Genomic DNA, 12,890 nt, shown 5'->3' with positions numbered 1-12,890 from the left:
GCTAAGCATAGACATTGGTCTTGAGATTGACCGAACAACATAAAAATCATTTATCTATATAGTTCTATAAACTTTCTATTATCAGCGCTTCATCTATTTATATATTTATATTTGTTTGCATAAGTTTTTCTTCTATTTACACCTATTGTAGTTCTCCCCCTAGAGCTTGCTAGCAATTAGTATTACAAAATAGGGAGATTTACAAACATACCATCATATATTAATCTTTTTACATATCTAACACCTAAAATTTTAATATTACATATATATACTACCCATAGTTCACTTTTATATCCAATATGAGTGGTAGAAATAAAATATATGAATGGTAGAAATGAGATATGAGTGACATATTGAATATTAAAATAATATAGGGTGGTATGTATGTAATATTAAAATTTTGAGTATTAGATATGTAAATAAGATCATATAAAGTGGTATTCATGTTAATCCCCCTAACAAATAATAGAGCAATTCAATTATTCAAGTTTTATGTCAATTTTAGATCATTGATTCTTCCGATTACACAAAATTTAATTAGTATTCACCCTTAATTAAAACATGACTAAAAAAAAAAAAACTAAGTTAAATTTCGTTTGGTATAGCTTTTGGGCACTGTTTTTTTTCTACTTTAAAAAGATGTTTTACAAAGCAGTATTTGCAATGTATTTAAAATTTTTGAAGTATTTGGAATTCAGCTTCTAGTTCAAGTTTGGTGTATTTTAAAATCATTAGATTTGGTCGAATTTTAAATACATTGCAAATTATTTGCCATCGCTGCTCTGATCGCCTCTGCCACCAGCCCCTCTTGTTGCCAGCAACCACTTGCTACCCGCCTCCCATCATTGTCGCCACCGCCTCTGTCAGTCATGACTATCATTGTGTTTTACACTGCATTTATTTTCAAGTAAAAAAAAAAAAACTGCAAAGCTAATTCAAATACATTGCATTCGTTTTTCAACAAACTAAATAGTCTATGAATGCTTCCCAATATTAACATTCTACTTGATGTCAAAATGCCTCCTAAGATCAATAATATACTCTATTTATGATATCCAATCAAACAAGAAGTTAAATGTTTAAGAATTAATATTAAACCTCATAATTATCAACCAATTTGATATGAAACATTTAATCAAAATACTTTAGTATTCATCAAAATTGAAGGATAGTATATTTTATCTTTAAAAATAATTTAATGTTAAAAAAAATTTCTAAGCCATAAGAATTAGGAACCCTAATCCCTAAAAATCTAGAATGCACATAAATATGCTCTTAATCATACTTTCATAAACACCTAGAAAGATAAAACCTCAAACCCTAACAAATAATACACTTTAATAAGGAAATTAGAAACTCAAAAACTTATAAATAAAAATAAAAAATTATCTTAGAAATGTAGATATGAAATAAAAGAAGAAGAGAAATAATCATGATGAACATGAACAGTTTATGTCAAGCCATGCAATGAATTCATCTTCTTACTTTGTATAAAACATGGAGGTCTTGATACTTCATCTTCCTTTCTCCTCTAAAGAAGAAAAAATACTCAGAGCTTCTTGGGGCCAAAACTTACAACTCAAACAAAGCATACAACAAGCAAAACTCATCTCTCATCATGGCTAGGAATCCATTTATCCAAAGATTCAACCTGGGAAGCCAAATTAGCCAGCTGACCCTTCACACTGAGGTCAATAATATTGGATCCATCATCACCATAGCTGATCACAAATCCAGCAATAAGTGTGGGATCTATAGTATTCTCCAACTTCAAATTTGTAAAACCAGTAAGCCTCTTCACTTTACGAGCAATTAAACTAACTTGCCTTTCATCAAGCTTCAAAGCAGAAGAAACAGATACAGCTAGCACAGCTTTCTTATCTTCTTTCATGGCTGTTGAGCTGATTTTTTCGTTCTCAAACTCCATGAAAGGTCCCATGAAAAAGGGCTCAAACTCCATAGAATGTTTACTGTAGTCATTCTTAGTGAGAAGCTGAGAAAGCTCTTCAATTCCTTGTTTCTTGCTCATAAAACTTGCATCTGGAAATTTACTAATGAATTCCTCTGGTAAAGAAGCAGCTTCTCCATTGATTGTCATGGTTGGTGAAGTTCTATTTATTGTAGAATTTGGCTGTAATGGTTTCTTCGCATGGGTTCCATGCAATGGAAGAGATTTTGGATAATTTTGATTTGATTCCTGAATTCCTGTTCCTTTTAGAGGGAAGCAGGGCTGCCCACCGCAGGTTGCACAATTGTTTAGGATGCTCATCTGGAATTTAGTTCAAGTTTCAGTTAGTAAGAAGAATAAGCAATACTTCTATGTTAGTTTCAATATATGAAACAAACTTTTGATAAGTGTTTGTTTTAGCTAATGCAAGTGATTCAGTTTAAGAGAATAAATAGGCAACCACTATATCAAAAATTGGAAATGTAGAAGAAGCTAAGTTGCAGCTTTCTGAAGAAATTTCTGAATTTTAATTCATGTTCAGTGAAGCAAAGCTAGAGGATAGAAGTTCTAAATTTTAATGGAATCAATTAATTGCTTAGAAGATAAGTAGTAAGGAAAATCAGGCAAATTGATGAGCTACCGTCTCTTTTTTTTAAGACTTAGTAAATCAACACATAAGCATATGCAAGATCTCAAACTCATGACCTCTTGTTTGAAAGCCTAAAGCTTCTTTTGGGATGACTTTTTTGCTACTTCTTAAAGTATCTTTCAAGTACAAAAATTTCAACTTTTGTACTAAAAAGCTGTTTTAAGAAGCAGTAAAAAAACCGTTCCAAACAAAGCCTAAATTAGAGCGTAAGCCCCCACCCAATGGACTAAAGGGGGCTGTAAATCTGAGTACTTTGCACTATAATTTTGTATCAAAAGAGAAAAAAAAAAAGTTCATAATGTCATCAAATTGACAATTTAAAACTAATTTTTTCATGTTATTTTCACAACTAAGCCCAATATGACAAAAATCTTTTCTTTGCTCCATTTCTCCCTTTCTCCTTCAAAGTCCACACCTACAAAATAAGCAGCTAATTAAAAATCAAACTCAAACACTCATCTCTGACTTTCTCCTCCACAACAGCACTACCATTTGGACATTTAATTATGTTGTAGGTAATGATGTAAACTTAACAACCACCAAATACTTGAAATGTGGATTGTTTCAGCTTGAAGCTTACAATGATGTAAGAAGCACAACAGTTTTATAATAAATTACTCACACAAAAGGAAAATCTCGAAATAGCATCCAACAAAAAAAGAAATCTACAAGAGTCTTCTTTAGAATATTGAGCGAACGCGTAGCTCTCATTGGTTTGTTGGTTGGGAGTTTATCTCCCAACTAAGAGGTCCTGAGTTCGAGTCTCGCATATGTGTTGTGTGTGTTCGGGCGCCGCCTCTAATTTCCCAAAAAATAAAAATTGAGCGAAATATTAATGATCAGATGACTTAGATCTTACATCCTTTCAAAAGCGAGCGAAATCCCTAACTACTGATACAATCAGGTGGCCATTTCTATTGAAGTTTAGCTTTATGTGAGAGTAAATCTTTACAATAAATTTGATGCAGCAAGGATTCGATCTTAGACAACAACTTCCAAAATCTTTATCAACTAAGCTATCACTCATAAAAAATTTCCTACCAACTACAAAAATTTATCACAAATAAATTCTATGTATGCGACAACTAAATTAAAAAGCATAAACTTAGTTTAAACATAGATTCAAAGACCATTTCTTTAAAAACTTCCCATTACAAGAAAAGTTTTGCCCTAATAGAACGTTAAATACCAAACAAAAGGGATTTAAAAAACATTAATTTGCCGTTCTGAAAAACTTCTTGTCTATTTTGCATATAATATTGAAGGCAGAAACAATTTGAATCTTCAACAATCAAATTACCATTAAATGTTACTTACACACTCTCTCTCTATCTCAGTTTGTCTCTTTACGTTTCAAAAATTGAAAAAAAGTGAGCTTGAAACATAACCAGAAATAAACGAGAGAGAGAGATCACCTGCAAATTACAGAAACAGATTGCTCTTCAGCAGCTGAACTCCTGGAGTCCTGCAGAGCACAGGAGGCTGGGAAGAGAGAGAGATATGGATAGAATGAGGCAGGGCCTTGAGAGCGCTTAGAAATTGCAGAGATGGGAAAGCCACATATATATTGAGAGAACTGATAAAAGAGGATAAGACTAACAGATAACGCTAATAAATGACTAAGTTTCGAGAGGATCTGCAGAGGGCTCTCATGGCCGCAAAATACCCATCTCAACTGAACTCGCTCCCCCACCCTCCCTATCCACTTTGCTGGAAGGAAACGTCGAGGGTCACGCGCCACAAATTAATTATAATAAATTTTTAATGGAGACAATTACTTTATATTATTATGTGCTAGAAAAAAATTATTTTTTTACTCGCAGTCAATATATTATTATATATAATAGAATTTTAAATTATGGCGTTAAGTGAAATTTTATGAAAAGTAAAAAATTATGAAATCTAATTCAATTTAAATAATTCTATAAAAATGCTAAATATAGTGAGATATTTGAAATGGTGAAAAAGTAAAAATTATAAAGCATACATGTGACTATTTCCTTAAATAAAATTTTAATTTAAAGTTCGGGTCAACCCGTTTGTTAAACAGGTTGGGTTCAGGTTGACTCGATAACTCGCGGGTCGACCCGGTTAACCAGTTTATAAATTTTTTTTTGAAATTAAAGAAAAAATAATGATGTAAAATTGTTCTAAACGATGGCTATGAAATTATTTGAACTCCGTTAAATTTTTTAAACATACAAATAATCAATTTTGTGTAATTAAATTTTAATAAAATTTATTTTTATTATAAAACTTCTTTGAAAAAAATAATACATATTAAGATATACGCCTATATTTTCCATAAACTAACCAAAAAAATAATCCAATCAATGGGGTTATAATACACATACGTATAAGAAAAATAGTACATCCAACCGATGCCGTGTAACTTAATTTTTTTAAATCCCATTAAGTCCAGTTAGGGTTCGCGGGTCGGGTCAGGTCAGCCCGGTAACCCGCACGGGTCGGGTCCGGGTTGTATATCCTGACCCGTTTAGCTAAACGGGTCGGGTTCGAGTCAACCTGTTTATGCCCGGGTCAACTCGGGTTGGACCCGAACCCGACTCGTTGACCCGAATTGATACCCACATTATAAAGCATGCACTTTGTGACTATTTCCTTAAAATAAAATTTTAATTTAAAAATCTCTCTTATTCTATGATTTTGGATCATTATCTATTTAAATTTTTTGAAAAACAATATTAAATTTCTTAAGGAATTGTAGAAAATCCTCCACACATTTTGGATAATCATCTATCAACGCTTTAGTCTTTCTTTGAAAAATAGGTACTACCATCATTTAAATTAATTAGACCTGATGAGAGGTAATTGATATTTATAATCCCTATGTTTAGGTTCTAATCCTTCTCTTAAAAATGGATTAATTGTCCCCATTAGTACATATTTGATTTGAGGAGAGACTTCCTATATTTATAACACTTGTGGCAAGCCTTTGATGCTCCTTTGAAAAAATAGGTTGATTGCCCTTATTTTGATTAGGTTTGTAAGGAAATAGAGTCGAGCTTACTTGAGCTTGAACTCATTTGCCAAAATCTTGCTCGGGATCAAGCTCGCGCGAACTCAATCCAAATATTTGTAGTAGTATTCAATCTTGATTTTATTTAAGTTTATAGTCATTCGAGCTTGGTTTGAGCCTTATTAAGGTTGTTATCGAGTGATACTATCAACTAGCTTGTTAGTTAATGAATAAGTCTTATCGAGCTTATTAATGAGCAATCTATTGAGCTTAAAAGTAAGATTAATTAGAATTATATGAACTAATAAATCTAAATAAATATCTTGTTTTCATGAACAAAAGGGAATATGATATAAAAAGAATATTACTCTCATATAATCACATATTAAAGTTTATCGAGTCTTACTCGAGCATCTTAACAAATTTATTCGTAAACTTTAAATGATGTTTTTCATGATCATAAATGAATCAAACACTAAATTATTCAAGTTTGTTCATGTATCAATTAAGTATTTATAAAAATAATCAAGCTTATTTGATTAGTTAATTAAAGAATCATAAATGAGCTCTTATCGAACTGAGCTTCAAATAACTTTTTGAGCATGTTGCGTCATTTTTTTACTGCTTTATAAAATAATTATTTAGCACAAAGTTTTCTTCTTCAAAAAATTTTGTGCGAGAAAGCTACTTATAAAGTAGTAAGAAAGCTGTACCAAATGAAATCTAAAGCTTCGTTTGAGACAGTTTTCTTACTAATTTTAATACAATTTTTTAATAAAAAATTTAAAGCTTAAAAAAATTGTGCAAAAAAAAAAAAACTTTATAAAGCAGTAAGAAAGTTGTCCAAAATGAAGCCTAAATCCCTTTTTTTTTTTTTTTTTTTTTTTGCATAGTTCTCACATAATTCAATTCTCAAGGATTTTTTTCATCTCAAAATATTCAATTTAGAGATACACAACTTGTGTAAAGTGATGTCAGCCACCGTCACCACTGGCCACTGCCCACCACTGCCCGCACTAGCTTCCACCAACTGTCACTGCCCGTCGTCAACCACTATCAATTAACTATTATTTCAAACACACTATCATATTACTCTACATTCCTTAGAAAAAAAGCTATTGCACTTGTAGTGTAATCAACAAAGCAACTTTAATGTTCTTGTGAGCTCCAAAAATTTGGCCTCGACCTCCACCCTTTGCTTTTTCTTCGGGAGAGTTTTAACGGAATTAAGTTTCGGGAAAACTTTTGAAAGGCAGATGAGTTTGTAGATAGGATACTACCCAGAGATTTCACACTCATTTTGCGAAGACTTTATGATTTGAGTTCTGGTTTCCTATAGGCGCAAGACCCTACAGTTAATTACCCCTCCTGGTAACAAGAGAGAACTTTCGATTAAGGCTATTTGTCAATCAGATATGTAGGGAATATGTATTATTTGACATATATATAGTAGCATCACACACATTGTATATTGAAAGTTTGAAGGTTTTATATTTAAAATTGGAAATTTCACCATCTTGCACTTAAAGCGGATGGTGGGGGAATGGATGATGGACCCAATCAAGATCCCATGGTTCCGTCGTCCCGGGACATCGTGGTCTCTGTTCTACTTAGTCAGAGGAGGTAGTCGATAAGGAGAGCTTCCCTCACAGTCAGTGAGCCCCCTTTGTTGCTTTCGCCTAAAATGTCGTAACTTCTGATCTAGCAGGAAGGGAAAGTCGTCAAAGGGGCGGAGTCGAACAGCGACGAAGGCATCAAAGAAGGGCCCGAAATGGAGAAAGCTACCTTCTTAGCTGCAAACTCCCGTGGTCGCTTCCGATCTGAGTGCTGTAACTTCCTTTCCCACAGGAAAAGGAATATCATTGACGGAGCTAGGTCGATCAGCTACGAAGAAGCTGAAGAAGGACGCGAGCGGGAGAACGGAAAGAGCACATAGAGAGATTGAGAGAGAGGGAGGCTGAAGGCCTTGTTTCTTCCCCCTTTTAACGACACAAGCCAGTCGTGGGGAGGGCATGGGAGACGTGCGAACGACGTGCAACGTTCGGTGCAGGACAATTACGAGTGACTTTGATATATTTTTTTTCTTTTTAATTACAGGTCAACAATTCTTTCAATACATTTGCAATATTCTTATTTTCAACATAATTAAGAAAAAATTAGTTATCCCCTTCTTTTCTTACCTGGCATATTAAATCATAGTTATAACTCAGCTTGCCAATGCTATATTCATCATAAAAACATCAACATGCATGCATCTTATTTCCCGGTCATAATCTTTATTATATGATAAGAGGTCCCAAAGCTGAGAGTGAGTCAAATTAAGGCTTCATTTGAAACGGCTTTCTTACTGCTTTTTAAACAGTTTTCTAAAAAAACTGCTTTAAGAAGCAGTAAGAAAGTCATCTCAAACAAAATCTAATTTATTTTTTTCCTTTGCTATTTATTGATGCAGTTCCAGACTTCCACATGACAAAAAAAAAAAAAAAAAAAATTAATTGATGCAGCAAAATTCACTGATTTGAGTTCTCTTTAACATTTTATTCTAGGAACAAGTCATCATAGTTTATACTTTCAGCTTATATAAAAAAGCATTTAGATTTTGATAATATTGTATATCTCTAGGAGAATTTTTTTTAAAATTACCTTCTTAATAATTTCTATTATATATATACATAAATGTAAAAAATTAGCTCCCTTTAATTAGGCAAGTGGTTGCTGACTCAGCGGACAATCGCCCATTTAATGGCTGACTAGCTTCCTTATGAGGAACTAACAGTCGCCCAATTAAAAGGGGGAAATTTTTAAGACTATGCATGATTATATACGTAATTAGTTGATTAAGCTTTGTTTTAAAAAATTTTAAACTATGCATAGCCGTTTAATGGGTGATTACCTATTATTACCCAAATCGCTCTTTTAATGGGCAATTTTGGTAATTTTCTGACCTAAAATTGATGTCACAAGATCTCTTATGGTCTTTTTTGTCCCAAAGCATAGATCTCGATTGCAGCTCTGCAGAAGTACTATCTAGTTTGCTACTTCTATGTCTTAAATGAATTCTAGTATAACTTCAATAAGTATTTCCCCCTTCTATTTTAAGTTTTGTTCAATTTTTTGCATTTGCATCTAGCTTTTTATTATTTTGCTTTTCATGGTTGGGAATGGAGAATATTCTTGCAATCTAAGTTCATGTTTGTTAACTCTAAGTTCCTTGGTATATCTTCATCTATTTGATTCCTAGAGCACACTAGGGCCTCTTATCATATGTCCCCTATAATAGGGCTAGCTTATTTAAAATTCTCATGTTTTAATATGTTATTCTTCTTTCTTATTTTTTATTTTTTTCTCTCTATTTTTAAATTAGGGTTTACTTTTTTTTTTCAACAGTTAAGGTAAATGAAAATTTGTCCTTGATTGTTGTAATGGTCATCTTCACAATTTTGATGTTGTTTGGTGAAAATTTTTTAAAAGCAGTGGTAAAAAACTGTCCCAAACGAAGCATAGATCTCAAAGAGAGGTTGTCAAACTAAGATTCCTCCAATCATCATTGCTCTAATATGATCCCTTCAATTACTGTTGTCTAACTAAGATCCCTTCGACTACAATCTAGCTAGCAATTGTCACTTAATTACAACCCCTTTGACCTCAATCTCCTAATTATAGTCCCTCCAACCACTATCACCCAAAAAAGATTCCACTGACCCTATCATCCAACTATAATTTCTCCAATCTCAATTGGCCAACTACAGTCACTTCGACCATAGTTGCCTAACTATGGCCTTTCCAACCTCCTTCTCCTAAATATAATTCCTCTTACCACCATCACCTGAATACGGTCCTTCTGACCTCCATCACCCGACTATGCTCCCACCAAACTCCATCACCCAGATACGACATCTCTAATCTCAGTCACCTAACTGTAGTCCTACTAAACACCATTGTCTAACTATGGTCCCCCTGACCACTGTTGCTCAACTAAAGTCCCACCATCCTCAATCTCCTGACTACAATTCATCAAATCTCTATTCCCCAACTACGATCCCTTTGACCTACGTCACCCAACTAGGGTCCCACCAATCTCCATCGCTCAAATGCAATCCCGTTGACCTCGGTCCCTCCAATCACATATGCCTAACTATAGTTCCTCTGACCTTCATCACCCGACTATGGTCTCTTCTACCACCATCTTTAGATTAAGGTCCCTCCGATCTCTATCACTTGACTATAATAATCTGACCACCGTTGCCCAACTACAGTCTAGCCTCCAACTACCGCCGCTCGACTATGATCCTTCCGATCAAAAAAACATGCCAACGATGAACAAATCTCATGCCATTGAATTATGCCAACTTCAACCATTTGATGTGCTTTATATAATAAATATTTTTAATATTATGCCTAAGGAAGGGCCCCATTTGTTATCAATGATAAGCACTAGTGAAGTCATTTCAACTAGGCTAGGCCCCATGGTTTTTTCTTTTCTTGGATTTTCTATATAAAAAATTGGGTGTCTCTTATGATTATTTTACTCCTCTCTCTTATATATGTACATATTGGATCTTTGTACAAAACTACGATGTTAAATTCTCCATATCTCTACCACGGTGAATGCTCTTACCCGCAACATGAGGCATGGGAGAAGTGATGGTTATGCCAAAATTATCAAGAAGTTGGTGAAGCCAAATTATGTATAGAGAGGTTGGTTGATGCAACCAATAGAAGAAAATCAGAAGCTAGCTAAGAGATTAGGAAATGCAGCTATATAATTTTCATACACCTAATCAGCTAGCTTTCTCCTTTTTATGCCCCCTGGATGATCTTTTTTGTAACATGGTGTGCACTAGGGATTCTCTGATGCAAACAATGTTCCTCAGGGTGATTCTTTAAAAATTTCAAAGCTTCTCACTTTTGTAGTAGAAATAATATTTATGTTGGAATCCACCTTATTTATAATAGGTAAAAAGAGTAAATTTGGAATATGTCTAATTTTAATAAATTTAAATTAATAAAAAAATAAATTATTTGATGTGTTGTAAATTATTTAGAGATATATTTTAAATTTATTTTACTTTTTAACTAATTCTTAAAATTTAAGACTCAAATAATAGTATTGTAAATGAAACTTTTGAATATTAATTGTGAAAATAATTCAATTTTAAGTGCTATTGTAATTATAAGAAAAACTCTATGAATGTTATGACAAGTTTAATAATACATGTAAATAAAATAAGAAAATATACTCTTCTTATTTGAGAGTTAGTGATAAAATGCTACAACAAATTGGACAGTTGCTATGTGAGTTGAGCCACAAGTCAAAACAAGTTGCATGAAACAAGTGTTTGCATGATGGCAATTGCCTAATTAATCTCCTCTCCTTCATCAAATGGTGACAGACAAATCATGCACTCTAGTGCAGCTTCCTCTTCCTCTCCCTTAACCCCCACTTCATTCTTGTGATATATGAACGTTGGAATCCAACACCGCATTTCTAAAGTATTTGGCTCATGGTCGAGTAAGTCGCACACTGTGAAGAGTTGGCGTCGAAGCCAAGTGCAGCAACCCATTGTAATAGCACTGATAATGAGGAGTAAGATGGAGACAAGTGCAAGGCTAAAGAGCAAATAGTCGTAGTTGAGTTTGTCATTGAATGGAGGAGAGGAAAATGGTGCCATTTTGATAGTTGCTACATAAGTAACATCAATTTTCTACTACACAAGGCCAACTAGAGAATATCATCAGGAACTCTCTCAACAATGCTCATTTCTATATATTTGGAAAAACTTCTCAATTTGAGAGGTAGTGATAACAACAGTGATTAATAAAAACAAATAGAGTCTGAAAAGCTGACGTAATGGACCAATGGTCCTCCACAAAGTGCCCTAGACGCATCTCAAATGTCCATTAATGGGCCATGAAGCTTTGAAAAAAAGTTAATTTGGTAGAAAATAGACAATCAGTTTTTTCTCCCGAAGGGAGTAGCATGAAAGCATAAACTCTTAAGAATATTTGAAATAAGACTTAGGATGGAGTTTAGTGTGTTTTCAAAGAAAATTTAGGTATATGACTGCTCTTCTTTTGTACTTTTGGGTTGCTTTTCATTTTCATATAAGTATTAATGTCAATATTATCATATTCATTATCTAAACTGTTTGGGATCATCTTTCAAAATCATCATTCTTCATCCGTTACATTATGTGCTATAAAAAGTGGTTAACTTAGAATACTTACTACATCATAGCCCGTGTCCAGTGATATCCGACCGTAACACCTTAATTTGGAAGAAATAGTGGCGACTGAACTCCTTAAGCTTTAGCATCCATTTTATCTTCCATTGTTCCTCTCAAACCACATAAGCAGAAAAATATAAACAGAAAGAAGAATATTCTAAAGGCTTTGACCATAACGTTGTCTCTTTCCCAATTTCCACGCTGATATTGTGTGTGCCTCAGCTCTTCCTCAGTAGGATTGGGGGAAATCTATAGTAAGTAAAGGCCCTACTGATATTGATGCTGGTGTTGAGGGGTCGGGATTGGGAGCTTGCCCTGGTGAGATTCTGGGATTTGGGTTATTCATAGTTGGTTGAGAGATTGAGGATTTGGCAAGAAAGTTTCTTTTTGGTAGGTGGTTTTGGAACTTTTATGCGTGTTAGTGATTCTAATTATCACCTTGCATGGAATGAATGATCTTAGGAGAAATTTGCTCTAATTTAAAGCTCCTTTTTTAATCGAGATCGTTGTAAGAGAAAATTTGTCCTTTGATCATGAATTCAATGCAAGGCGGTAATTAGAATTCCGAACACGCATAAAAGTTCTAAACGTCAGATAGAGTGTCCTATAAGTATGTATATGTATTTATTAAAATGTATATTTATTTATTTATTTGATTTTTTAATTAATTCATTAACATAGTATTAAAATGCAAATCGACCCATCATGTAATTTCTCATTTCATGTGTGCCTCAATTTTGATGTCATCGCCTCATGCATGGGAAAATTTCATGTTATGACTTGTGCGACGACCTAAGCAATACAACTATCATTTCTAGGTTATTTTAAAATTTTTGATGCGTCGGTGAATTATGTTTCTCAAACACTACTTTGCATTACATCCCCATATTTTCAACCGTATTAGCTTAAATAGATCAAGAGAAGTCCTTCTTAGGTAAATTCAATGACCTGAACGTACAGTGAAGTACGTTTTGTGAATGAATGACATTCAGAAAATTTTTACGCAATGTTATGTCATTAGACCAGTGTTTTCATCGTTGTTTGTTCAAGTCAGGCATGAATGATGCTTTTATGAAATTTTAGATG

At 33.6% G+C, this 12,890-nt stretch overlaps 1 protein-coding gene and 1 long non-coding RNA gene across 4 annotated transcripts; both read right to left on the bottom strand.

Moving 5' to 3' along the window:
• Positions 1–684: 684 nt before the first annotated feature.
• Positions 685–4,249, bottom strand: LOC110113793 (ATP synthase delta chain, chloroplastic-like). Of its 3 annotated transcripts, XR_003702063.1 has the most exons (3): positions 4,013–4,249; positions 1,486–2,269; positions 685–891 (listed from the first exon to the last, which is right to left on the bottom strand). XR_003702063.1 is itself a non-coding variant. In XM_020846489.2 (2 exons), the coding sequence occupies exon 2, from the start codon at positions 2,267–2,269 to the stop codon at positions 1,607–1,609; it is 663 nt and encodes a 220-aa protein (XP_020702148.1). In that variant the 5' UTR covers positions 4,013–4,248; the 3' UTR covers positions 1,386–1,606. The 3 variants fall into 3 exon arrangements, 2 of the variants coding, with proteins under 2 accessions (XP_020702148.1, XP_028554451.1); XM_020846489.2 differs by lacking the exon at positions 685–891 and having other exon boundaries at positions 1,386–2,269; positions 4,013–4,248; XM_028698618.1 differs by lacking the exons at positions 685–891; positions 4,013–4,249 and adding an exon at positions 3,220–3,995 and having other exon boundaries at positions 1,386–2,269.
• Positions 4,250–10,748: 6,499 nt separating this feature from the next.
• On the bottom strand, positions 10,749–12,397 carry LOC114580598. The gene is made up of 2 exons (XR_003702062.1): positions 11,806–12,397; positions 10,749–11,151 (listed from the first exon to the last, which is right to left on the bottom strand). It is a non-coding gene; the product is annotated as an uncharacterized LOC114580598 (long non-coding RNA).
• Between the last annotated feature and the right edge of the window lie 493 nt (positions 12,398–12,890).

Source organism: Dendrobium catenatum, unplaced genomic scaffold (assembly GCF_001605985.2).
Source record: "Dendrobium catenatum unplaced genomic scaffold, ASM160598v2 fragScaff_scaffold_1117, whole genome shotgun sequence".
NCBI lineage: Eukaryota > Viridiplantae > Streptophyta > Magnoliopsida > Asparagales > Orchidaceae > Dendrobium > Dendrobium catenatum.
Note: the sequence above shows the minus strand (reverse complement) of the source record. Positions and strands in the feature narration are given on the sequence as shown.

Coding starts and splice junctions, on each gene's coding strand:
- LOC110113793 (XM_020846489.2), bottom strand. CDS start 2,269: ATGAGCATCCTAAACAATTGTGCAACCTGCGGTGGGCAGCCCTGCTTC.